Genomic DNA, 23,586 nt, shown 5'->3' with positions numbered 1-23,586 from the left:
TTAATAACTTTTAGGTGGGCTGATGTTTCTATTTGTTGACTAATTTTTCTTTCTCATCGTCTATTATAAGTATATATATATATATATATATATATATATATATATATATATTGTTAGAGATATAATAATCATATAAATATTAAATAAAAAAGCTTATTAATTAAACTTTGAAATGAAATGATGTTCACTATAAAAAAAATAAGAAATTATGGATAAGTAGATGAAGTTAAATATGGATCTACCATAATTAATTAATTAATTAAGTGGGGGATTTAATTTATTTATTTATGGCCCACAAATGCTTACACAAGTAGTAGTATATAGTATTAAATAAGGCCATCCACCTGTAATTTTGGACATAATCTAATTCAGTGACAGAAGAAGCCATAGAAGAGTAAATGAGGCCACCTCAGGCTCAGATCTCTACTCCAACAATTTGACATAACCACAAACAAACAGATTCATTCATTCATTCATTCATACTTCTCTATCTCAGCTTCTACTTGTGTGTGTATTACTTCATCTCTTCTTCTGCTTCTTCTGTTCAATCTTAGCCAAACCAGACTTCAATTCAATTCAATTCAATTCTTGATGGCCACCTACCACACCACCACTCTGTCACCACCACCACCACCACCACCACCACCACCACCACTCGTATGTTAATGTTAATGTATGCATCTCTCTCTCTCTCTCTCTCTCTCTCTCTCTCTCTCTCTCTCTCTCTCTCTCTCTCTCATTTAATAATTAATGTAATGCCTCCTTGGTGGAAGATTTATTCTTTTTCTTCAGCCAATTGGAACCCCATTTAATAGATATAGACTGGCAGCAGCCTGCCACTTTTGTATAGTTGCTCTCTACTTCTCTCATGTATGATGTATGTGCCTCATTTTTTTTATTTTTTTTATTTATTTCTCTGAATCCATTGCTTCAAACTTTCTTGCTTCTATACAGAAATAACCCTTTTGACATTCTCAATTTCTCATCAAAATTATCTCTGTGTCTCTCATATTTCAGACACACAGCGTTTGGTTGGTTTTTTGATGAGTTTCTAACGTTTTCCTTACTTTGTTTGCAGTTTAACAATTTTGGGATTTCTTGAATTCCTCCCTCTCCTCGCTCACAGCCAAAATCTGGTGTTCATCAATCTGGGCATCTCTATTTCAGCTGAATCAATCAAATTATTTATGTGTGGTCATGGGAAATTGGGGTTTCTTCTACATGTCCACCATGTGTTTGATAATTCTCCTCTCCCCGGAAAACTCCTCCGCCAGCGTGCAAAACACCGGAAAATTGGATCCGGGGTTCAAAGGATCTCCAATGTACTGGATAGACAATGATGGGTTGTTCTTATTATCCAATACCTCCAATTTCGCTTTCGGTTTCGCCACCACCAAAGATGTCACTCTCTTTCTGCTTGTTGTTCTTCACAGAAGCAGCTCAACCGTTGTTTGGGCTGCTAACAGAGCTTCCCCTATCAGGAATTCAGACAACTTTCATTTCGACACCACCGGAAACGCTTACCTAGAAAGCGCTGGATCCACAATTTGGTCCACAGACACCGCTACCAAAGGAGTTTCCGCAATGGAGTTGCTCGATTCTGGAAATCTTGTTCTGGCTAAAGATGACGGCACTATAGTTTGGCAAAGTTTTACCAATCCCACAAATACCCTTCTCTCAAATCAAGAATTCTCCCAAGGGATGACACTAATCAGTGATCCTAGCTCGAATAACTTGACCTATTCGCTCGGGATTAAATCCGGTGACATGATTCTCTCGGCGGGGTTTCAGCCCCCGCAACCCTATTGGTCGATGGGGGGAGACAGACGAAGAACAATCAATAAAGGCGGCGGTGAAGTCAGTTCTGCTATTCTCACCGCCAATTCTTGGAAATTTTTCGATCCAAACAAGGTCTTACTTTGGCAGTTCATCTTCTCAGAGGGCACTACTAATGCAAACTCAACTTGGGCAGCTGTATTAGGCGATGACGGCTTCATCACTTTCACCATGCTCGAAGGAGGCTCCTCAAATCCCTCCTCAACAAAAATACCCGAAGATCAATGCAGCAGCCCCGCAGCTTGTGATCCTTACTACGTCTGTTCTTCAGGCAACAAGTGTCAATGTCCACCCGAACTTCCTTCTTGCAAGTCGTTGACTTTGACTTCGTGTAATAAGTCAACAGATTCCGCCGAGCTTGTGAGTGGAGGGGATGGTTTGAGTTACGTCGCCCTCGGATATGTTCAGCCCTTCTCCAAAACCACTCTAGACGGCTGCAAAGATTCCTGCCTTAAGAATTGCTCGTGCGGTGCTATGTTCTTCGAAAGCAGTTCGGGAAAGTGCTTTATGTTTAATGAAATAGGAAGCATGGAAGGTTCCGTAGACAACGGGGCTGGCTTCACTTCCTATTTCAAAATCTCCTCCACCGCCGCTGTCGCCGGTGGTGGTGGAAGTGGCGGCAATAAACATTTCACGATAGTCATCATAATCGTCGTTGTGACAGTTATCGTTATATCGTGTCTGCTTTTCGCCGGATTTTATTTCTACCGGAAGAGCAAGAAGGTTCCGGAAAGTCCTAAAGAGAGTTCCGAGGAGGATAACTTCTTGGAAGGTTTATCCGGAATGCCGGTCCGTTTCACGTACAAAAATCTTCAGACAGCAACGAACAACTTTGTAGTGAAACTCGGACAAGGAGGGTTTGGTTCGGTTTATGAGGGCGCCCTCCCAGACGGAACCCGTATAGCCGTTAAACAATTGGAAGGTATCGGACAAGGCAAGAAAGAATTCCGCGCAGAGGTGAGCATCATAGGTAGCATACACCACCTCCACCTCGTGAGACTCAAAGGCTTCTGTGCAGAAGGGAGCCACCGCCTTCTTGTGTACGAGTACATGGGGAATGGTTCGTTAGACAAATGGCTTTTCAAGAAAGACAAAGGAGAAGAGTTCATGTTGGATTGGGATACAAGGTACACTATTGCAGTGGGGACCGCAAAAGGGCTGGCTTATCTGCACGAGGATTGCGATGTTAAGATAGTCCATTGCGATATAAAACCCGAAAACGTCCTTCTTGACGATCATTTTATGGCGAAAGTTTCTGATTTTGGCCTTGCTAAGCTCATGACTAGAGAGCAAAGCCATGTTTTTACAACTATGAGAGGTACGAGAGGGTACCTTGCACCCGAGTGGATAACAAACTACGCAATATCGGAGAAGAGCGACGTTTACAGCTACGGGATGGTGCTTCTAGAACTAATCGGGGGCCGGAAAAATTACGATTCTGCCCTTACTTCCGAAAAATCACATTTTCCTTCGTATGCGTTCAAGATGTTGGAAGAGGGGAAAGTGAAGGAGATTATTGATGCGAAGATGAAGATAGAAGAAGAAGATGAGAGAGTTGATATAGCAATCAAAGTTGCTTTGTGGTGCATACAGGACGATATGTATCTACGTCCGCCGATGACTAAGGTGGTGCAAATGCTGGAAGGGCTGAGTGTGGTGCCACCACCTCCGACAGCTTCTCAGATCGGGTCCCGCCTTTACTCGAGTATCTTCAAGTCGATCAGTGAGGAGGGGACTTCATCTGGACCATCGGATTGTAATAGCGATACTTATCTATCTGCCGTTCGTCTTTCTGGTCCTAGATAACACTTGCTTTTGGGAGTGTTTTTGTTATATGTTATATATATATTATTGTGGGTTGTGTCTGTAAATCGGTTAGGTTGATAGTAGAAATTTTGTAATGGAAAACTGTACTTTTGTATTCTTGATCTGTATATCACAGAGTTTTGAGTTGTTTTAGCATCATCATCTTCAGTTTTACTTTGTATTCTTCCAGTGTCATTGGCTTAAATTAATAAACAAATGACAATATTTTTTATTATATTTTTTTCTAAAAATAGAAAGGAATTAGGGATTTATTTTTGACAATGTAATCCTGGTTACATTTGAACCTTCCTACCTATTCAGTTATTTCAGCTAGATAAAAAAAAATTGGGAAAATTTTGACTAAACTAATGAGTAATAAGGGTCAGGAGAAACTAACCGCCAAGCGTTCCCCGGCTCTATTGAAGATGAGGAGCCCTGCCGCCGTCGATCAGTTGCTGCTCCGCTCAGCCATGCCTCTCACCGCAGGCAGCGTTCTTCCTAGACTTTCAGAAAAATATTGCCGGCGGTCAAAGACTTACCGTAACATGTTTTGTGAACCTTCAACTGGGAATTAAGGATCAATGCATTAGAACGTAAATGGCTAATTCTTTTGCCGTTCTTTTTCTTAGTTATTTACTTAATTTTTTTAATTGTCGGAAGACACCCATCCACCCGTGTGCAACCGACGACATATGTTATATTGTTGAGGACCACACGGCCTGAAATTTGGTGAGAATTAGTTCTATATATTTCTGATCAAATTATATATGTGGTTGGTTGGGTTTGTTTATGTTTCTGTATTAACGGAGTATATATATATATATATATATATATATATCATCATTGATGATGCTAATTACTTAGATCACCTGGGGTAGTGTAGAAAATGAACTGGGAGAGCAAAGCAGATCAGTAGCTTGACAACTTGATGATCCTGAGGTACCTGCGATCATAGAACACATGAACTAAGCCGGGGGTTGATCCGGCGGAAACCCCTCCGACGCTCAAGTCAGACGTGCTGATCATAGAAATAGTCCAGAGAATACAGTTGATAGTATTGCTCAGTTAATAGGACGTACCTTAAGGAATGAGTTCAAAGGTGTATTTATAGCTTAGTCGAGATTGTCGGGCCCCAAACCTTGCTTGAAGGTGATTGGGCCTCGGTGATAGTGGTCTTCGATATTGGGCTCGTGGCCCAGTAGGTAAATAAATTGTAGGCCCATTGGGTTGGCCCAATTAGGCATATCATTAAGCCCCCCACTCTCGAGTCGATGTGGGGGCCATGTCGAAATGGGTTCTCAATCGTGTCGAGAGTAAAAATTGTAGTGTTCGTTCTTTGGCATATGGCCTGATGGTGTGCGAAAATGTATTGGAGCGTGTGTCGGAGGGGCGTGAATGCGCGTTGGCGCATAGCGCGACCAAGTTGTCGCGATGTAAGTTAATTGAGTCGTCGGTTTTGTCCCGGACGCTGTAGTAGCGAATTATCTCCTCGTGGGAGTTGTCTCGTCGCGGGGTAATAGTGTTGATCGAGTTATCTCCTCGTAGGAGTTGTCTCGCGATAATGTAGTAGCACGGATCAAGTAATCTCCCCGTGGGAGTTGTTATTTATTGAGCGACCAAGTTGTCACGATGTAAGTTACTTGAGTCGTCGGTGTTGTCTAGCGACGATGTAGTAGCGAATTATCTCCTCGTGGGAGTTGTCTCGCGTTAATGTAGTAGCACGGAGCTAGTATTCTCCTCGTGGGAGTTGTTATTTTTCGACATTTTCAATGTTTTGACGCGTTGCTTGTATGTGTTTACATATAGCCTTCTGCGTGATGTACTTGAGGAGGGGATCAGACTCTCAAGATTTTTATATGGGGATCGTGCCCTTTGTTAGACCTCGTGGGTCGTAAGTATGTTTGGACCGTGGCCACGTTTTAGTGAAGGACCCATCGAAAACAAGTAGATAAATTTGAGTAATCAAGCTGGCCAGGCTATGTAGATTCCCATAATATTTCTAAGTGTTTCTAGGGTCGTAATCGTGCTATCTTGAGCTTGCGATTATATATTGAATTTCGGGCGAGTTGTCTCCTCATGGGAGTTGCCTCGCAACGGGTTGTAGGATTGAGCGAGTGCACTCCTCGTGGGAGTTATCTCGCTGTAGTTTTGAGACTAGAGAGGGTTAGCTCCTCGTGGGAGTTGTCCCACAACGGGCTATAGGACGGAGCGAATGGTCTCCTCGTGGGAGTTATCTCATTGTGGTTTTGAGACCAGAGAGGGTTAGCTCCTCGTGGGAGTTGTCCCACAACGGGCTATAGGACGGAGCGAATGGTCTCCTCGTGGGAGTTATCTCGCTGTGGTTTTGAGACCCGAGGGAGTTGGCTCCTCATGGGAGTTGCCTCGCAACGGGTTATAGGACGGAGCGAGTAGTCTCCTCGTGGGAGTTATCTCGCTATGGTTTCGTAGACCTGAGGGAGTTGGCTCCTCGTAGGAGTGGTCTTGAGCGAAGTTGTAGGAGCATTGGATGATGCGCGATTTAGGCGCGTGTGGATTGAGGTTGCTCTGAGCGAGTTGTCTCCTCGTGGGAGTTGTTTCGCAGCGAGTCTTATTATCGAGCGAGGTGGTTGCACGTGGGAGTTGCCTTGCAACGGATTTGTAATATCGAGCGAGTTGGCTCCTCGTGGGAGTTGTCCCGCTGCGGGTTGGGGTACCGAGCGAGTTGTCTCCTCGTGGGAGTTATCTCGCTGTAGGTTGTAGTACCGAGCGACTTGGCTCCTCGTGGGAGTAATCTCGCTGCGGGTCATAGGATGGAGCGAGTGGTCTCCTAGTAGGAGTTATCTCGCTGTGGGTTCGTAGGACCGAGCGAGTTGGCTCTTCGTGGGAGTTTCCTCGCTGCGGGTCGTAGCATGGAGCGAGTGGTATCCTCGTAGGAGTTATCTCGCTGTGGGTTCGTAGGACCGAACGAGTTGGCTCCTCGTGGGAGTTTCCTCGCTGCGGGTCGTAGGATGGAGCGAGTGGTATCCTCGTAGGAGTTATCTCGCTATGGGTTCGTGGATCCGAGGGAGTTGACTCCTCGTGGGAGTTGCCTCGCAACGGGTTATATGACTGAGCAAGTTATCTCCTCGTGGGAGTTGTCTTGTTGCCGGTTGTAGTACCGAGCGAGTTGGATCCTCGTGGGAGTAATCTCGCTGCGGGGCATAGGATGGAGCGAGTGGTATCCTCGTGGGAGTAATCTCGCTGCGGGGCATAGGATGGAGCGAGTGGTATCCTCGTGGGAGTTATCTCGCTGTGGTTTTGAGACCCGAGGGGGTTGGCTCCTCGTGGGAGTTTCCTTGTAAGGGGTTGTAGGACCGAGCGAGTTTTGCTCCTCGTGGGAGTTGTCTCGCGGTGGGTTGTATTACTGCGCGAGTTGGCTCCTCGTGGGAGTTGTCTCGCATGGGAGTTGTAGGAGCATCGGATGGCGCGCGACTGAGGAGCGCGCAGACTGAGGTCGCTCTGAGCGAATTGTCTCCTCGTGGGAGTTATCTCGAAACGGGTTGTATGGCCGAGCGAGTTGTATTACTGAGCGAGTTGGCTCCTCGTGGGAGTTGCCTCGCTGCGGGTTATATGACTGAGCGAGCTATCTCCTCGTGGGAGTTGTCTCGCTGTGTGTTGTAGGACAGAGCGAGTTGTCTCCTCGTGGGAGTTATCTCGCTGTGTGTTGTAGGACAGAACGAGTTGTCTCCTCGTGGGAGTTGTCTCGCTGTGTGTTGTAGGATAGAGCGAGCTGTCTCCTCGTGGGAGTTATCTCGCAACAGGTTAGAGGACGGAGCGAGTGGTCTCCTCGTGGGAGTTATCTCGCTATGGTTTCGTAGACCCGAGGGAGTTGGCTCCTCGTGGGAGTTGTCTCGCTGCGGGTTGTAGTATTGAGCGAGTTGGCTCCTCGTGGGAGTTGTCTCGCAAGCCCCCCACTCTCGAGACGATGTGGGAGCCAAGTAGAAAGGGGTACCGGATCGTATTGAGAGTAGATCTATGCTGTAGTCTTGCGTTAATCGTTGGCATGGCGTGGAGAAATAATTTTTTTTTATTTATCCGTTTGATAGCGAGCGCGATTTGGTAGGCGCGTTGAAGAGTTCGCGCGATTTGGTGGAGCGCGTTGAAATTCTCGCGCGATTTGGTGAAGCGAGGTGAAATCTAAGCGCAATTTGGTGGAGAGTACCAAAAGTTGTGCCCAATTAGGTGGGAGCGCGCGCTCCAAGGTGGCCTTGGGAGGCGCGCGCGCGTGCATAGGAGGGCGCGCGCGCGTGTGATTTTTTTTTTTTTTTTTTTTTTTTTTATGAAGGAACCGCGCGGCTTGGCTTGGGCGCGCGCGCGGCTCGGCTTGGCTGCACCTTCCTCTTTTTTTTTTTTTTTTTTTTGTTTGTGAGCCGCGCGGCTTGGCTCGGTCGCGCGCGCGGCTCGGCTCTGGCGCGCGCGCGGCTCGGCTCTGGCGCGCGCGCGGCTCGGCTTCGCTGCAATTTTTTTTTTTTTTTTTTTTTTTTTTTTTTCTAATTCTTCTTTTTTCTTCTATTTTTCTTCTTCTAATTCTTCCTCTTTTACTCTCTTTTTTCTTCTTGTTCTTGTATTTTTTTCTTCTTCTTTCTTCTTCTCTTTTTTCATCTTCTTCTTTTTTCTTTTTCCTTTTTTCTTCTTCTTTCTTCTCTTTTTTCATCTTCTTATTTTCTTCTTCTTTCTTCTTCTATTTTTTCTTCATCTTCTTTTTTTCTTCTTCATCTTTTTTCTTTTTCTTTTTCTTTTTTATTTGGTTGATATTCACCCCCTTGGGGATGTTTTATTTTTTGAGTAGGGAGATAATCCTCGTTCCTTGAGATGGGATGTGCACCCCTCTTGGGGATGTTCTATTTTTTAAGCAGAGAGATTATTCTCGTTCCTTGAGATGGGATGTGCGCCCCCTTGGGGATGTTCTATTTTTTGAGTAGGGAGATTATCCTCGTTCCTTGAGATGGGATGTGCACCCCCTTGGGGATGTTCTATTTTTTTTAGTATGGAGATTATCTTCGTTCCTTGAGATGGGATGTGCACCCCCTTAGGGTTGAGAGGTAAGGGTCATGCCCAACCTTAGGATGGGGATAATTTCCCACTGTAGGATGAGGCGTTCGAGACCTATGGTCTGAGGTGGATGCGCACGGTTGTGCCATTGGTTCGCGCGTGTGCGTCAGACCCTTTTTTCTGTTTTTGAAGTAGGGACGTGAAACACTTGATGGGATGTGAGACCCCTTGGGGTTGAAAGGTAAGTGGATGTACCACCCTTGAGATGAGATGCCCAACTTTAGGATGGGATGGCCCCCCATTTAGGATGAGGCGATCACGAACCACTGGGGTGAGATGCCCAACCTTGGCGATTTATGGTGCCACTGATTCAGTGGCAGCACGAGTTGAATCTTCCGTGATCATAGGCTGAAGGTCTTCTTCGGTTATCTGAACCGTTCGAGAAGTAAGTAGAAATTGATCATGTTGAGGACCCAGTGGGGCCTCACGAGGAGGAGCGTTGGCTCCTGCTATGACGAATGAAATGTTTTGGGGGCGATGTGACCCCCAGGGAGTCGATAACCCTTGGCGAACGAAATATTTTGGGGGCGATGTAAGCCCCCAGGGAGTCGATAACCCTTGGCGAGCGGAATATTTTGGGGGCAGATGTAAGCTCCCAGGGAATCGATAACCCTTGGCGAACGAAATATTTTGGGAGCAGATGTAAACCCCCAGGGAGTCGATAACCCTTGGCGAACGAAATATTTTGGGGGCGATGTAAGCCCCCAGGGAGTCGATAACCCTTGGCGAGCGGAATATTTTGGGGGCAGATGTAAGCTCCCAGGGAATCGATAACCCTTGGCGAGCGAAATATTTTGGGGGCATATGTAAGCCCCCAGGGAGTCGATGTCGGTGGTGCCATAGGTGGCTCCACATGTGGAGCAGGTGCTGGTATGGCGTTGGGAGCATTTGCTCCCATCGTGGCGATATATTGGGTCTCGACCTCTGTGGCAGCGCGAGTTGAAGCTTCTGCTATCATGCGTTGAAGCGTATCCTCGGTTATTTGAACCATTCGAGGAGCAGGGAGTGGTGGATCGGCGAGTGGTTGGTCCCGAGGGGGGATCACCTGAACCTCGCGAGGCGGATCCATGGGATGTGGAGGAGGTGGCAAGCCAGAGCCTCCACAAGGTGGGAGGTCGTTAGCTGTGTCATTTTCTCTCCGAGCAGACGCCTCAGGAGGATCTTGTTGGCTACGTGATCTGGTTTGCATCGTTCCCACAGACGGCGCCAAAATGATGATGCTAATTACTTAGATCACCTGGGGTAGTGTAGAAAATGAACTGGGAGAGCAAAGCAGATCAGTAGCTTGACAACTTGATGATCCTGAGGTACCTGCGATCATAGAACACATGAACTAAGCCGGGGGTTGATCCGGCGGAAACCCCTCCGACGCTCAAGTCAGACGTGCTGATCATAGAAATAGTCCAGAGAATACAGTTGATAGTATTGCTCAGTTAATAGGACGTACCTTAAGGAATGAGTTCAAAGGTGTATTTATAGCTTAGTCGAGATTGTCGGGCCCCAAACCTTGCTTGAAGGTGATTGGGCCTCGATGATAGTGGTCTTCGATATTGGGCTCGTGGCCCAGTAGGTAAATAAATTGTAGGCCCATTGGGTTGGCCCAATTAGGCATATCAATCATCATCATCATTTGGTACTGAATTTTAATTAGTATATACTATATAGTAGTAGTAGTAGTAGATAAGATTAGTTCGGACAGGGCAGAGGATTATTAAGACAAAAAAAATAATAATTAAGAAACCTTTAATTAGTACTGGTGAAATTGTTATCCCTTTTCTTTTGCACTATGATGATGTGATTGGTTTATATGTAAATATAATTAAGAGTTAATTGCAAATACCACCCCTGTGAAATCTCTAATTGTCAAATACCCCCCTGTCAAAAAATAATTCGCATATGCCACCCTGTGTAACAAAAGTCAAGGCATGGAGACCCCTCGGAACAAATCGTGCCCCTCACGCGCTGCTAATGCGATTTTTTCTCCCCTTTTGCGTATGAAATGTCAGAAACACCCCCAAAGCCTTTTTTTTTCTTTTTTTCCCTTCTCTTTCTTTCCTCTCCTTCCTTCTTCGTCTTCCTCAAACCCACCCCTTTCTTCATCTTCCTCAAACCCACCCCTGTCAAACCTGTAGAAAAATCTTCCTGTAGAACCCATAGCCCAAAAAATCTGTAGAAACCACTGACATAAGTACTTTATAGGCTCTGCAACTCCAAGGATCACCGTTGCCGCCGCCGCACCGGTCTCACAACCCACCGCCGTCGCATGGCAGCGACCTCAATTGTGAGAAGATTGTCCAATCCTCCATATTTGGTAGATTTATAGGAAGAAATCGAGAGATAGGCCAATTTTATTTTTTCACTGGGCCATTAAAATGAGCGGATTAAATGTAATGTTGAAATTTTTTGCTTGGGGTTTGTGGGTTGGATCTGAAGAAGATATGGTGGTGTTGGTGGTGGTGACTGGTGAGCTTGGTGATGGTGGTGGTGGTGGTGACTGGTGAGCTTGGTGATGGTGGTGGTGGTGGACTGGTGGTGAGCTTGGTGGTGGCACAGTAAGGTGGGGTAGTGCGTGGGGGGTGCTGCTGAACAAGATTACCAAAGACGACTTATTCTCATTTTTTTATATATTTTTAATTTTATTATTATTATTATTATTATTATTATTATTATTATTATTATTATTATTTTGAATTTTTTGTTTAAAATTGAAAAACTATTAAAAAAATCTTAAAACACTAATATGATTTACTAATTACAATAAAACTCCAGGGCATTCTCGTCTTTTTATGCTTGGTCAAAGATTAAAATGACAATAGGTGCAGTGTGCTTCAAAACATGTTACACAAGGGGATATCTGTGAATTTTTTTTTGACAGGGAGGTATTTGACAATTAGAAATTTCACAGGGGTGTGATTTGCAATTAACCCATATAATTAATTACATATTCGTCCCACTATGGCAAAGTTTTTTTTTTCTTCATAACTAATTCAATTTCAATTTTTTGGATGAGAAAGGTTTAATAATAAAGTTAAATATGACTTTTAATATAATCCAAGATAAAATTATTCCTCAGACCAACTTGACAATTTTATGATTCTCAAATGCATGCATGAAAGCATCGTTTCTATTATACAATTCCAAACTTTTTGACATTAACAACACAAAAAGCAGTGTTCCTTTGTTGAATATCAACCATCCTCCCTAATAATACACATTAAATTAAATTAGAGTTAGCATGTGAGGAATTGGATGAGAAAGATTTAGAAATCACATGACTGGCTGGCTTCTTATTTAATTTGTTTGTTATTTATTGGCACAAAGTAAGTATGGCGCTGTGACAACAAACCTAAACCCACAACATATATATATATATAAATTACACACCTTTGACTATAAGTCTCTGCTGAGAGAGAGAGAGAGAGAGAGAGAGAGAGAGAGAGGGGAGCCTTTCAATTCAATTTTTCAATTTCAAGAACTACCCCACCCCCCTCAAAAGAAAATCAAAAATTATTTTCCAAAAGCCAGAGAGAGAGTGAGAGAGAGAAAGATAGAGAGAGAGAGAGAGAGAGCACTTGGAAAACTTGAAGATCATTCAACATTCAGACCCATTTAAACAATCTCTCAGATCTTTTGCTGATTTGATGGCCTTTTGAATTCCTTCTCCCAAATGCTCTGAAAGGTAACTTTTTTTTCTTATTCACCGCATTATTATTAACATTTCATTAATAGTTGTTGAGATGAAGTTACACGGGTTGAAATGCGTGCATTTTCCTGGAGTTGGGGATTTGGTAATCTGCTGTTTGCTAATTCCAAATGGGTTTTCAAATCTGAATCTTGGAATGTGTAAAGATGAGATCTTTGTACCATTTTTTAGAGATCTAAGCTGCTCTTCTCCAATTCTTCTTCCCCTCGTTTTTTTGTCGTTTTCTTTTCTCTCTCTCTGTGTTTGCTGCTGAATTCTTCTTCAATGGGTTTTAATTATCTGAAGTTCTGAACTGACTAGTTTATACCCTGTTCCTGCTCCTGTTGATGCTTGTGTTACTACTTGGCACAAGATTTTTATCTGCAATGTCTTGCTATGTTTTTGCTGAAATGGGTTTTGTTTCTTTTCTTTCGGAAAAATTAATTTCGAGGTGAATGGGAATGTTGAGATTTTGTTTGTAAGGAAACATTTAAATAAAAATGTTGTTTGAATGACTTGTGATTTGGACTATGATTATGTTTTAGGTGAATAAGTATGATGGCTGCTGACGGTACTATCGTTCACATGTCTGAGTGTGCGGTGGAGTATGAAAACGGAGCTTCCAATGGCAGTTTGGGCATTGAAGAATTAAGTGCTAATCTTGAAGATGCTGTGAAGCCGACCGATCAGTCCGTCAAAGAAGATCTTTCTTTGCCACCAGAAAGCCATTCGAACACCACACCCATGGTAGTCGATTATTTCAAATTTCTTATTCAGACAAATTCTTTGAACCCCGAGTGTTAACATTTCGAATCACGTTATATAGGAAATTGTTGTTAAAGAGTCGAGCGATTCTAAAAATTTGAAACCACAAAAGGGTATTACAGCCAAGGTCAAGAATGGGAAATCTCCAACTCCCAAACAAGGTGCATTGACAGGGTTGACCAAGGTCAAAGATGGCAAAGAGGTGTCGAAATCTTCGGTTGCTTCAAATGGAAAAACTTCTGCTCTCAAAACAAGAAGTAAATCGTTCAACGAGAAGCAAGCTGCTGACAGCCCAAAAGTAACCTCTGTCCAAAATAATCATAGTATTCCTAAAGCCAAGGTGATAGATCTATATAAGAATTACTTATAGATGATATTTATTTTCTAACATTGAATTTGTTAGTGTCTTATCGTCTGCCTGACATAATTCTTCTATAATCTCAAGCAGCAGGATGAGACACTGTCTCCAACGAGTGGAGCTTCACCGGAAGAACTCCCGTATGTTGTTTCTTGCTCGTTTTTATATTCCATTGTCTAATTTCGAAGTTTTATTGATATATCCTTGTTGTACAGTATAAACTACTCTCGGAGGTTACGTTAACTATAAGTTATTTCATGATGACAGGGAGGAGTCAAAACTGAAGGCCCTTAAGAAAGGCTCGTCTGTTACCTCCGAGTCTTCTCTGTATCCTTTTTACGGTTTATGACATCACATATACATTTCTCTTTTATTGGTTTATTATCCTTAATTATTTCGTAGAAGTCCTACTTCTGCAGATTCCAAGCAACGCAAACTGGGCAATCTTCCGACTTATGGTTTCAGTTTTAAATGCAATGAAAGGGCTGAGAAAAGACGAGAAGTGAGTATTCTGTTATATTGACTTTTTTTTCGGTCTTTACTTGCACGAAGATTATAGAGCTGAGAGATATTCCTGTATCTATATTTGGCAGTTCTATTCGAAACTCGAGGAAAAGATTCATGCGAAGGAAGCAGAGAAGAATGATATGCAAGCCAAGTCGAAGGTTGACTTTCGATACGATACTATTGCACTAAAATTCTAAGCGGTTGACTTTTGATATTCACGTTATTCTGTTTGTATTTATAGGAAACACAGGAAGCCGAGATTAAAATGTTCAGAAAGAGTTTGGCATTCAAAGCAACACCGATGCCGACTTTCTATCAAGAGCCTCCGCCTCCAAAGGTGGAATTAAAGAAGGTAATTATGTTATTTCTATCTTGAATGCAACAAAATTTTATATTGAAAATTCTGATTTCTTTTTCGTTGAATTTAGATACCTACTACGAGAGCTAAATCTCCCAAGCTTGGTCGGAAAAAGACTTCTCCAAATGCTGACTCGGAAGAAAGCGATGCTATCATCGCTCGTCCAAGTAGGCTGAGTTTGGACGAGAAAATATCACATAATAACCACCTTGACAAAGCACCACCACCTGTTGCACATGTTAAAAAGCCGATGAGAAAGTCTCTTCCTAAGTTGCCTTCTGAGAATACAACCTTATCCAATGAAAAGAAGAAAGCTACCTCTCGTAAAATCACCACTCCCAAGGAAATAAAAGATTCTTTGATTCAGACAAACGATGAAGCAACTGAATCTGCTGCTGCTGGTACAGAAAAAATCGAGGCTGGGATTCAGACAAGCACAGCTAATGAAGAAGAAACAGGTTTGGTGCGAGTGTGAGTTTGGAATCGAATAGCACTGGCACAGGTTGTATATTTTTTCTCTCTCTTTCTGTCTTAAAAGTTGGCCTTCAGTACCGTAAAAGTTCAATCAAGAAACGAAAGCATGGAGGAAGGCGGTGTATTAAAGGTTGGCTTGTCATTTCGATCCATTAGGCAACGAAGAAATATGGTTGGTTTAGTATGCTTCTTTTTTTAAAGTTTGCTGAAAGTGGTGAATTGTTGGCTTAATTTATGTGTATTGTCGACCGAGTCGAAGTGAAATTTTTGGGGAAATATCTGCTGTGAAATGGTTCGAGATCTCTTGTTGTAAAAGGATGTTTGTGGATGGTATTCTCCTTTTTACATGTTCAGATGAACACAAGATATCTATCCTTGTTAATGTGTGTAGCTGTATTTAATGATGTTGCTGTCACAAATTTACACAAACAAAACACTGGCTTTTTATTCATCAACACAGTTGAAAACAAGCAACGGTTCTTATTACATTAACAAGAAGGTTGCACTTAGGACAGTTCACAGCAACAGAAGCCTGCAAAACTAAAGACTTCGGAGTTCAAAAAAAAAAAAACCATTTCATAGCCGAACGAGGTAGTCATAGCAGAACCGAAACTAATGTAAAACTGCCGAAAGCAACCCTCTCCACAGTAAACTACACGATAAACTAAAACGACAAAATGTAAAAGGCATTTCGACGAGACCACTAAACAGACCTAAAGATCGAAAGCCCACTTCGGAGATTCTCAGTCAAGTGTAATGGTGTGTAAACAAGAATGATGTAAACATTCTTGCAACTGCTTTCTTGACGATCAAGAAAGCAGAAGAAAAAAAAAAAACCAGTACCTTAACTGGAACCGATAAAAAAAAGTGGACTCAACGATCAAAGACTCCATGGACCCAAAAAACTACGACCAGTAACTGAAGCTTTTACCATGTAGTGTAAATTCCTATTCTTCACCGACTTTCAAGTTCACGAAAGTATATCGCACCTCCAAAGTTGATCAACAAGTAGATCAACGGTGCCAGATGTGAACCCACCGCAATACTGTACGTTCAACCCCACCATAGTCTTGCCCAACTCAACCAGAAAAGGCAAACTTTCGTCGGACACCAAAGAGCAACCGGCAATTGAAAATGTCAGCAAACTCATCTGCACAGCCTCGGCCAAGACTTTGATACCGGAATCTGTTATTCCACATCGAGAAACATCCAGCTCACTCAGCACCATACAATTGCTCGCAATTTCTATCAAGCTAGCGTCTGTGACGCACCTGCATCCATCGAGCTTCAGAAGATCGAGAGTGTCACCGTGAAGTTTCGCAATGACTGTGACCGTGTTGTCTGTCAGTTTATCACATCCACTCAGCTTCACTTCCACCAAACCATCCTCTGAGCTCTCGACGAGAGGTAGAATGCATGCGTCGGTTATTTCCTTATTGCCACTGAGATCCACGTGTGTCAAATTGGGGCAGATTTTACCCAAACCGCCCAAGCCAGCATCCCCAAATCCAGGGCAGTTTCGGATGGTCAGCGATCGAAGTGAACGGCAACGAGAAGTCAACGGGAATCGAAACCCCAAATCTCGATTGCCCAAGCAGTTGACTAACGCAATAGCCTTCAATTTCTTACCACAGTTTGCAAGAATGCCGAAAACCCCACGTTGTGTGATGACGTGGCACTCCTCTAACCGAAGGCTTTCGAGCGACTCGGCAGCTCTGGCGAATGAAACTACTCCATTGTCAGATACGCGTGGACATTTTCGGAGGGCGAGTGTCTTTATATCTGGGCAGCCTTGACCCAACGATTCGAGCCCTAAATCGGAAACTCCCGGACAAGAAGTAACTGTTAAAGATTTCAGCTTTCGCAAACCACGACCCTTGCCCATAAGCCAAACACCTTTCTCGCTCACGTTTTGGAGGCCGACAAGTGTAAGATCAATCATTGCAGTTCCGTGGTGTCCAATGACAGCAAGAGACACGTCACTTATGTTGAGTGTCTGAAGCTTTGCTCTTGTCAGGACATGACCAGCGGATGAAAACAGACTCGCAATTCCCTTGTCACCGACAAGTGGGCAATTCTTGATCGAAACGAACTTCAGGTTTGGACAGTAGCTACCCAAAGCTTGCAAACTCTCGTTGCCTATGTTCGAGCAAGATTCCACTGCAACAGATGTCAGATTAGGACAGTTCTTCGCAATAGCAACTAAACCTTTATCCGTGATATTCGGGCAGTGGAAAAGTTCAATATCTTCAAGAGAATGACACGCACTTGCAATTTCGCACAACCCTTCATCACTAACCGATGATACATCCCAAAGAGAAAGAGCCCGCAAAGAAGGGCAGCCTCGGGAAATGGCTTTGAGGCCGAGGTTTGTGGGCCCACGAGTTTCATTACTTCCTCGGATCGAAAGTTTGCCCAAACCTCCATGGTTTGCAGTTCCAACAGCAATGGCAGCAAGTTTGACATCTGTAGCTTTCTTCCCTTCCAAGCATCTAGAGAGATAACCACGGCTGACATCATCATCCTCTTTAGGCTTGGGAGGATTGGATTGGATTTCGGGCCCCACGAATTGACTGGTTCTAGATGTGCATATTTCCTCTTTCTTGATGCTACTCAAAAGCATGAGCCAACGCCTTGATACACACGCACAAGCATTCGTCTCTCGGCCTCCAGGTAGGCGTCTGAGAATCTCGAAGAGGCACTCGTCGGGCAGAGCTTCGATTGATGGTTGCTCCTTTGATTTTTTAGTGACGATAAACGGAGCGCTGATGCGAGATCTTTTGCGCTGCAAAAAGAACACATCCACTTGACTACCAAGTGTGAATGACAGATTTGAGTCCTTTGGATTTGGGATAAATTCCCCATCTGCAGCAAATATACATATCAACTCACTACATAGGACAATCATTAATGGATGAAGCAGCTTAATATTTATCTATCACAAGACAAACAATTTTAGCAATTGCAACATAACAATTCATAACATTTATATGCATACACCATGAAAATTTAAGATTAAATTAAAAAAAAAAAAAAATCATAAAAAGATCAAGAATGAGGCCGTACCACTGAAATCAAAGACTTTAGACATAGGAAAAACAGTGTGAAAGCCACCGGAAAGACAACTCCAGTTCGGCGAGAGCAAAAAGTATCAGATCAATCAAGAAAAACGCGGTCAACAGATGCATCAGAGGAAAAGTAATCCAAGGCAAGAAGAGAACATTGAAGAAACCCTGTTGAGTGTGTGTTGGATTCTGTTGAGTATTGTCATAATATCTTGTGCATATCTTTTGCTGCCAAGCTGTGAACTGGTGGGGTCTAGTTTTACATGCAGTGAATCAAAATCTCTTCTTGTATTCAATGTAAGAAGATTAGATTTTTGTTCAAATTCCAAGATCTAGGGCTTACATACAGTGTATCTGTACTGTATGGAATTTTTTAATTTTCTTTATACTTTCTTTTCTGAAACACAAGTTCCTAGGCTTGCTTGCCTAGACCAAATCTTGGATATTTTAATGCAATAGTTGAAATTAAGTTAATTCAATTTTTATTTACTTTTTCTTGTTTTTTTGAGTTTTTTTTTTTTTTTTTTTAAATCTTGAAGAAATGAAGAAGCCATTGGAATTGCAGAAAATACAAGACATTCTTACTGCATTGAATACAAGCCACATCCCGACTTAGATCGAGCGTTATCTCGTAAATCTTAAAATGGATAAACGACTAGTAAAGGAGTCGAAATATCAGCTCACTTAACTAAGAGCGCTTCGAAAATGGCCATTATCAAGCATATGAACTACGAAGTAAACGCTCGTTAGTTCCATAATTAATAAGGAATCGATCTGTTAGTGTCGTCTTACTGAAAATAAATTATTTTCATCCCCGTGTAGCAATGCCGGAATGAAGGGGATCGTCAATAATAGCGTTTTAATGTGTTGTAGATTCGTATTCGGGGTTCGTAGGAGTGTGCGTATGTTACATTTATAAACAAATTAAACTGTTACATTATTTCAGTACTGTCTGATCAAGTAGTGAGAATCGGAGGAAGATAATCCGATTTAGTTCCAAGTACTTTTGCTTTAGTATCCGGAAAGAACTCGAAACCCGGTATCGCACTAATCTCACCGCTACTCGACACACTAATCGGATAGCTAAGAAGATGCCCCGGAAGATCTTCTACAAACTTCTCGCTCGAGTACAACTTCCAATTCTCATCACCAATCGCATTAACATTCCTTACACACTCAATATTCTCCGGACGAAGAAACGTGTCATCTTCTCTAAGTAGATGCTCACACCACAGAGCCATCCTCAACCCAAATATCTGACCCTTAGCTGGCATGTTCCCATTGACCAAATGATGGGGCTGAAAACCCCCCATCGCTATCTCCGAATCTCTTCCCCCATCCATTGATCTTTGGTTTATATTCGCCGATCCAACAATTATGTATTCATCGTCCACTTTTCGTATTCATGCATGACAAACAAACAAACAAACATGTAAGAAAATCACACATGCATGTAATAAAAATCTAGACTTTTTTTTTTTTAATTTACCTATCATCATCTTCGAATGAACGTAAATCATGAACCGCCTCGACTTTTGAGCTCGGCCGTAGTCCGTATCGGGAGCGGGTTTCTCGGTGGGTATATATTCACCGGGGGTTTCGATTTCTCTATTGCCAAGACAAAAGAAAGTTAAGTACTCTCTAGGATCAACATTACTAACTCCTTTAGCTTTCAAGGCATTAGCAATATCTGTATACATCATCTCCATTGTCCTCTTCTGCCAATCCAAGATTGCCTGAACCGAGGCGCTCTCGGGTACACCCTCCGGCCACATGGGAATCACAACGTACACCGTAAATCTCTCGCCCGCGGAAATCTTGCTCACTATCTTCAACGAGAGCTCCTTCGGTATTAGATTCAACGCGTTTATATCCTCGATTATTATATTATCCCCCGTTTTCTTCTTCCAGTCGAACGAGCTTCCGATAAAATACTGATTCTCGATGTATATGAAGTTTTTTGCTCTACGAATTGCGTGTATATAAGCATCTTGTATGCTCCGATCGATCACACTGTCTTTGCCGCTGATTAGACCTAATTCCGCCGCTTTCTCCGGTTTATCCGGGAACCCGAACGCAGCTCCACCGTCGATCGATCGGAATATTTGGACGCTCCAGATTTCTTTGTCTTCTAATGAAGAAGGGATATTGACTTCTGTTGGCTGAGCTATGAATTTGTCCAGCTCATTGATTGAGTATATATACTGATTCCCCACTTGCTTTCTCCATCGTTGCTCGAAATTGTACAGCACATCCCATGCAGCGGGACCCTCGAGGCGGCAGTGGATATCATGCCACGGCTCGCGTGGCCCGCCTTTCTTTATCGAAGATTCCGGAAAATTCGGCTGGTGAAAATCCTCGTTGTGCACCGTGTTTAGTGTCTGAAAAACAGAGTGCTTTCTCGTGTCGTAACGGCCGTCGCAAAGATCGATTCCGCCGAGAAAACTAACTATCCTCCGTTTCTCTCCTCCTTCGCGGGACCCACCACTGTCCACCACAACCGTCTTCTGATGGTGTGTGAACATACTCGAAACCTCGATTCCCTGTAATATACTATGGCCATTGTCCGGATTTCTAGGGCACAAAACGCAACGAACGTTCGTGTTCTGAAAATAGTCCCTCGTTTCTTGATCGTGGGTCGCCATAAGTCCGTCACGTTTCAGCTCCTTGACTGAGGTTCTGTCATCCCACACAAGCACAAGAACGTTCACACCTTCGTTTGCTTTCTTCTTTAGAAGCTCTCCGAGAGTCGTTTCTCCGTCGGGTTTTGGCCTCGTGGGGTCCCTTATCAACGTGATCTTCGTGTAAATGGACCACCCCGTTATATAGATCAAGTGCTTAGCATCTTTAATGGCATCAAACATGTCCTCCCAGCATCTCTGAGGCTCGTAATAGCCCTCCGAACGGAGGAACTGCGTGATGTTGTCTTCCTCCACGTGTGCGTCTGGATAGAGGGAGACTTTACAGCCTTGTCTCTGTCTGAAGAATGTGTAGGGCACACCACCAAAAGACGGGGTTTTGATTCCCTGTGACCAGTTGCTTTCTTGAAAGACGTGGAAGTATTGAAGTTTGACGTGGATTTTGGAACCTCCGTGGATTGGATATCGATCTTCGTCTACGATTTCGATCCAACGGTCCACAGCGCGGCCGCTGATGAGGTCCTCCACGGGTAAGTATGCCCTGCCGATCAAGATTGCTCCGATTGGATTGTCGTCTTTGACGGTGAAGACTATGTTGGAAACTGTGTGCGCACAGTATATGTGGAAATTCTCGTACCACCGTGGATTCGAAGGCTCGTTTTCGATCATTCTTGTTCTTCCGACACGTGCCCGTTCTAAGTCGATTGTGGCGTACACTCTGGAACCAACAACCTGCTCAATTTATTATAATTCCTAACCATCACCTTTTACATATATATACATATATTATATATCAGTAGATTAATGACTATAAAAAAAATCAGCAAAAATTACGTAAAACGAATGTACCTCAGGCCGACAGAGAACATATCTCTTGAACCGAGACAAGAATCTCTTTGTTCTTTTTTGTGGATTGCCAGTCTTCAAGTATCATTAGCCATGAACGACAACATTTTTTTCAACAATATATATAAATGTTAGGAGAGCTGCATTGATCGATCATATATATCTTGAAATAAATAATAAAAATAGATGAGATAGATTTATATATATATACCGTGCCGCCGCATAAGTCGAAGTTGAATCGACCCTGTAACCGATCAGCCTCGTATATGGTTGCATGAAGAGTCCCGTGAAGCAAACGTGGGGCCATGTTTTTTACCTTCAACACTTGAAACAAATACTAGAGCACTATTGTACTATATGTTAAAAACACCAAAAACACACAGTAATGCAAGAGAGCAATTAATTCAGACAAACTCTGAAGTTGTAAGCATAACAGAAATGAACATGAACCTGATTATGGCATGCAGCAGCTTCTTTAATTTCCCAAGTCACAACTTTTTGCAAGATGATGATTTATGCACAAACCTTTTAATAATAGAATAAATATCCTTGGACAGAAGATTCTAAAGATTGACCTTCATTTCAAGATTGAGTTGTATAACTTTTTTCTTAAGTGTGGCTTGTTACCTAGGAAATGTAAGACACATGTATCAAGAAATCCAATGAGAGGTTTGTTATAATGTCTAATAATACAAGTCCAATTGAGAAGCAAAGCATCATTAAAATTTCGATTTCGTATTTCCCACATCGAATTCTTATCGACAATTAGAAGGAAAAGGAGGGGCTAAAAGGCAAATAAGTAGAAAGCAACAACCATACCGGTCAAACCAATGGGGAATATTTATATATTCTGTTTGATATTCGCATATTCCCGCCTTCATCACCCAATACTCTATTCTCCCATTTTTTTATTGCTTCACTTATTTATATACATACATACATAGATTTACACACTCACATGACATGATCTTCTACTCCTCCGAAGATGAAATTCTGGAAGATTCTTAGAAGACTGCTTGACGAGATATTCCCGGATTGGCAGCACGAGTTCATATCTTACAAAGATTTGAAGCAGCAGCTGAAACTGATCTACCCGATCGTGGATGATCATAATATCGACAGATCTACTAAACGCCCCAGATTGCGAGATCATAATCAAATGGATGAATCGAAGGAGGAGGTGAAATTTTTTGTGAAGCTTTTGGAAAGGGAGATTAAGAAATTTAATTGCTTTTTCATGGATAAAGAGGAAGAGTACGTTATCAGATTTAAGGTAAGCTATTTAATTTAGGGTTCGTTCTTCAAAATGAATTGGATGCAGTATTTAACTAGCTGATGAAAGTTAAAAAAAGCAAATTGAAAAGATGATTGTTCTGTTTTTCATTTATTTTTGCCTCTTTGATTGAACATATATAGATGCTGAAAGAAGATGTGGCTGAGGCAAAGGATTCGAGAGAAGAGGTTATGAAAGTCGGAAGAAAGCTCGTCGATTTTCACGGAGAAATGATTTTGTTGGAAAATTACAGTGCTCTTAATTACACAGGTTTCTTTTTTTTTTTACTAGCTCCAACACATGTATTATAAGTCGTTGCTGTTTTTGCAGTTCAAATGCATGAGAATTCACATTCATTTTGTCAGGATTGCTTAAGATTTTGAAGAAGTATGACAAGAAAAGTGGTGATCTGATTCGACTGCCTTTCATCCGGAAGGTTCTACACGAGCCCTTCTTCAGGACCGAGCTAGTAAATAAACTAGCAAAGGAGTGTGAGATTATGATCTACCGCATTTTCTCGCGGAACGAAAAATTGGGCCCACCGGAATATACGGACGAGGCGGCGGCTGAGGAAGAGACGGAAAAAATCGAAGTTCCGGAAGAACTCGAGGAAATTAAATGCATGGAGAATATGTATTTGAGGCTTACTATATCAGCCTTAAGGACCCTAAAAGAAATCAGAAGTGGAAGCTCCACACTTGACATTTTCTCTTTACCTCCAATCAACCAATAATCAATTATGTAAAATCCCATTCTAAATCAATAATCAATAATGCAATTTTGTGTTGATGTATTAGTCGAAACAATTAATATTTTTGTCGAAACGAGCATTTTCAGAAAGTAAAAAGAATCGGCCGAATTATTATCAGACTTAAAAGATAAAAATTAATTCATTTTCTCACAACTT

The 23,586-nt window shown here is 42.6% G+C and overlaps 5 protein-coding genes across 9 annotated transcripts; 3 read left to right on the top strand and 2 right to left on the bottom strand.

Annotated features, from left to right (window-relative positions):
* The first annotated feature begins 328 nt into the window (after nt 1-328).
* On the top strand, nt 329-3,877 carry SD2-5 (S-domain-2 5). 2 transcript variants are annotated; one of them, XM_088818196.1, is made up of 2 exons: nt 329-673; nt 1,079-3,877. In XM_088818196.1, the coding sequence occupies exon 2, from the start codon at nt 1,198-1,200 to the stop codon at nt 3,640-3,642; it is 2,445 nt and encodes an 814-aa protein (XP_088674322.1). In that variant the 5' UTR covers nt 329-673; nt 1,079-1,197; the 3' UTR covers nt 3,643-3,877. The 2 variants fall into 2 exon arrangements, with proteins under 2 accessions (XP_088674322.1, XP_088674323.1); XM_088818197.1 differs by having other exon boundaries at nt 355-870.
* An 8,050-nt stretch (nt 3,878-11,927) lies between these two features.
* On the top strand, nt 11,928-15,222 carry LOC105963570 (TPX2 (targeting protein for Xklp2) protein family). 2 transcript variants are annotated; one of them, XM_012987983.2, is made up of 9 exons: nt 11,928-12,391; nt 12,940-13,141; nt 13,221-13,499; nt 13,608-13,657; nt 13,785-13,844; nt 13,920-14,019; nt 14,111-14,182; nt 14,266-14,376; nt 14,453-15,222. In XM_012987983.2, exons 2-9 carry the CDS (start codon nt 12,950-12,952, stop codon nt 14,855-14,857), a joined length of 1,269 nt encoding a protein of 422 aa, XP_012843437.2. In that variant the 5' UTR covers nt 11,928-12,391; nt 12,940-12,949; the 3' UTR covers nt 14,858-15,222. The 2 variants fall into 2 exon arrangements, with proteins under 2 accessions (XP_012843437.2, XP_012843436.2); XM_012987982.2 differs by having other exon boundaries at nt 13,605-13,657.
* A 343-nt stretch (nt 15,223-15,565) lies between these two features.
* On the bottom strand, nt 15,566-18,324 carry LOC105963569 (EIN3-binding F-box protein 1). The gene is made up of 2 exons (XM_088818205.1): nt 17,923-18,324; nt 15,566-17,721 (listed from the first exon to the last, which is right to left on the bottom strand). Exons 1-2 carry the CDS (start codon nt 17,945-17,947, stop codon nt 15,827-15,829), a joined length of 1,920 nt encoding a protein of 639 aa, XP_088674331.1. The 5' UTR covers nt 17,948-18,324; the 3' UTR covers nt 15,566-15,826.
* Nucleotides 18,325-18,778: 454 nt separating this feature from the next.
* On the bottom strand, nt 18,779-22,020 carry LOC105963568 (phospholipase D alpha 1). Of its 3 annotated transcripts, none has more exons than XM_088818195.1 (5): nt 21,857-22,020; nt 21,618-21,759; nt 21,410-21,481; nt 19,411-21,292; nt 18,779-19,314 (listed from the first exon to the last, which is right to left on the bottom strand). In XM_088818195.1, the coding sequence occupies exons 2-5, from the start codon at nt 21,711-21,713 to the stop codon at nt 18,878-18,880; spliced, it is 2,487 nt and encodes an 828-aa protein (XP_088674321.1). In that variant the 5' UTR covers nt 21,714-21,759; nt 21,857-22,020; the 3' UTR covers nt 18,779-18,877. The 3 variants fall into 3 exon arrangements, with proteins under 3 accessions (XP_088674321.1, XP_012843430.2, XP_012843431.2); XM_012987976.2 differs by having other exon boundaries at nt 21,618-21,751; nt 21,857-21,996; XM_012987977.2 differs by having other exon boundaries at nt 21,618-21,743; nt 21,857-21,915.
* A 267-nt stretch (nt 22,021-22,287) lies between these two features.
* LOC105963601 (SPX domain-containing protein 1) lies at nt 22,288-23,475 on the top strand. Its single transcript, XM_012988021.2, has 3 exons — nt 22,288-22,679; nt 22,823-22,949; nt 23,045-23,475. Exons 1-3 carry the CDS (start codon nt 22,392-22,394, stop codon nt 23,410-23,412), a joined length of 783 nt encoding a protein of 260 aa, XP_012843475.2. The 5' UTR covers nt 22,288-22,391; the 3' UTR covers nt 23,413-23,475.
* Nucleotides 23,476-23,586: the final 111 nt, after the last annotated feature.

This window comes from Erythranthe guttata, chromosome 5, assembly GCF_056151865.1.
Source record: "Erythranthe guttata isolate IM_541 chromosome 5, IM_541, whole genome shotgun sequence".
Taxonomy (NCBI): Eukaryota; Viridiplantae; Streptophyta; class Magnoliopsida; order Lamiales; family Phrymaceae; genus Erythranthe; species Erythranthe guttata.
The sequence above is the reverse complement of the archived record's forward strand: the minus strand, read 5'-3'. Positions and strand labels throughout refer to the sequence as shown.